Source organism: Branchiostoma belcheri, unplaced genomic scaffold (assembly GCF_001625305.1).
Source record: "Branchiostoma belcheri isolate BF01 breed outbred unplaced genomic scaffold, Haploidv18h27 scaffold5, whole genome shotgun sequence".
NCBI lineage: Eukaryota > Metazoa > Chordata > Leptocardii > Amphioxiformes > Branchiostomatidae > Branchiostoma > Branchiostoma belcheri.
Window position 1 is genome coordinate 2,478,340 of NW_017804131.1, and position 1,024 is coordinate 2,479,363.

Below are 1,024 nucleotides of genomic sequence, written 5' to 3' on the forward strand. Positions count from 1 at the left end.
CTGAAAAAGACCTGGATAATAATGTCATACTAATACTTGCTAAAGTTGCTATAAACTACATGACTGTTGTCTTTCAACCAGTGTCTTAAATGAGTATCATGAAGAAACATATTGGTTTTAAACATCTGCAAAATTCAATGACATTCACATGATAACAGACTATTGTAGACAAATTTGACTTTGTCCACAAGTACTGATGAAGTTTTGCAATGACCCCTTACCTTGATTTGTCTCTTCATGGTGATGCAGAAGAGGATGATGAAGTACATCACCAGGATTGGCCAGAACACTGGCACATTGAACGCCTCGAAGAACGTGCACGTCATCGCAATTACGATAGCTTTTGTACCTGAATACCTGTGAAAACACAGCAAAACATGTTACCAAAGGGAACTCATTTGAAGGGCTCTGTGCAGTTCTACTCTTACGATTGTAAAATGTTTTTAAAATGGCTGTCACAGAAGGAGAAAGTAAGTTATTTGACAGAGTTTACCTGTTCATTGTAGGGGTACTTCACACATAAAAGGTAATTAAAAGCACATACACATGTACAAGATTGTAATCTCTGCATTTGTTATCCATTTGCAAGCCTTTAACTTCTTCTTTCTCAGATTGACCATAGTCCATGCAGCAAATTTCAACCTTACCAGAATTTGAACTCAGGTAACCTCCTGATGAAGGGTCTGAACTCCTCACTGGATCGGGTTGGAAGTGACGGTCCATCCTCTGGAAAATACACATCACATCAGGATACCATGAAACTGTTATTATAAAATTTCTGTAATTTTGAGATGAATATTTGTTACTTCTAGATGAGAGGATGCCCACTGACCGTTGTCTTCCATGGAAGGGTCCACTTTGGGTGAGAGGAAGGCGATGAACAGATTGAGATAGTAGATCCCCAGGGCATATGTCACAATGTACCAACCCTGCAGAGATAGCACATAAAAGTACTCATAACCAGTGTGTTGCAAAAGGACAAGCAACTGTACACACACATTTGCAGCAGAATACTAGTAGTTTC

General features: G+C 39.1%; 1 protein-coding gene across 1 annotated transcript in view; it reads right to left on the minus strand.

Moving 5' to 3' along the window:
• Positions 1-119: 119 nt before the first annotated feature.
• Positions 120-1,024, minus strand: part of LOC109479817 (protein RER1-like) — a 7,185-nt gene continuing 6,280 nt past the window's right edge. Inside the window, 3 exon segments of the mRNA XM_019781835.1 lie at positions 120-357; positions 648-726; positions 833-986. Coding sequence (XP_019637394.1) covers positions 135-357; positions 648-726; positions 833-986 — 456 coding nt within the window. The 3' untranslated portion in view covers positions 120-134.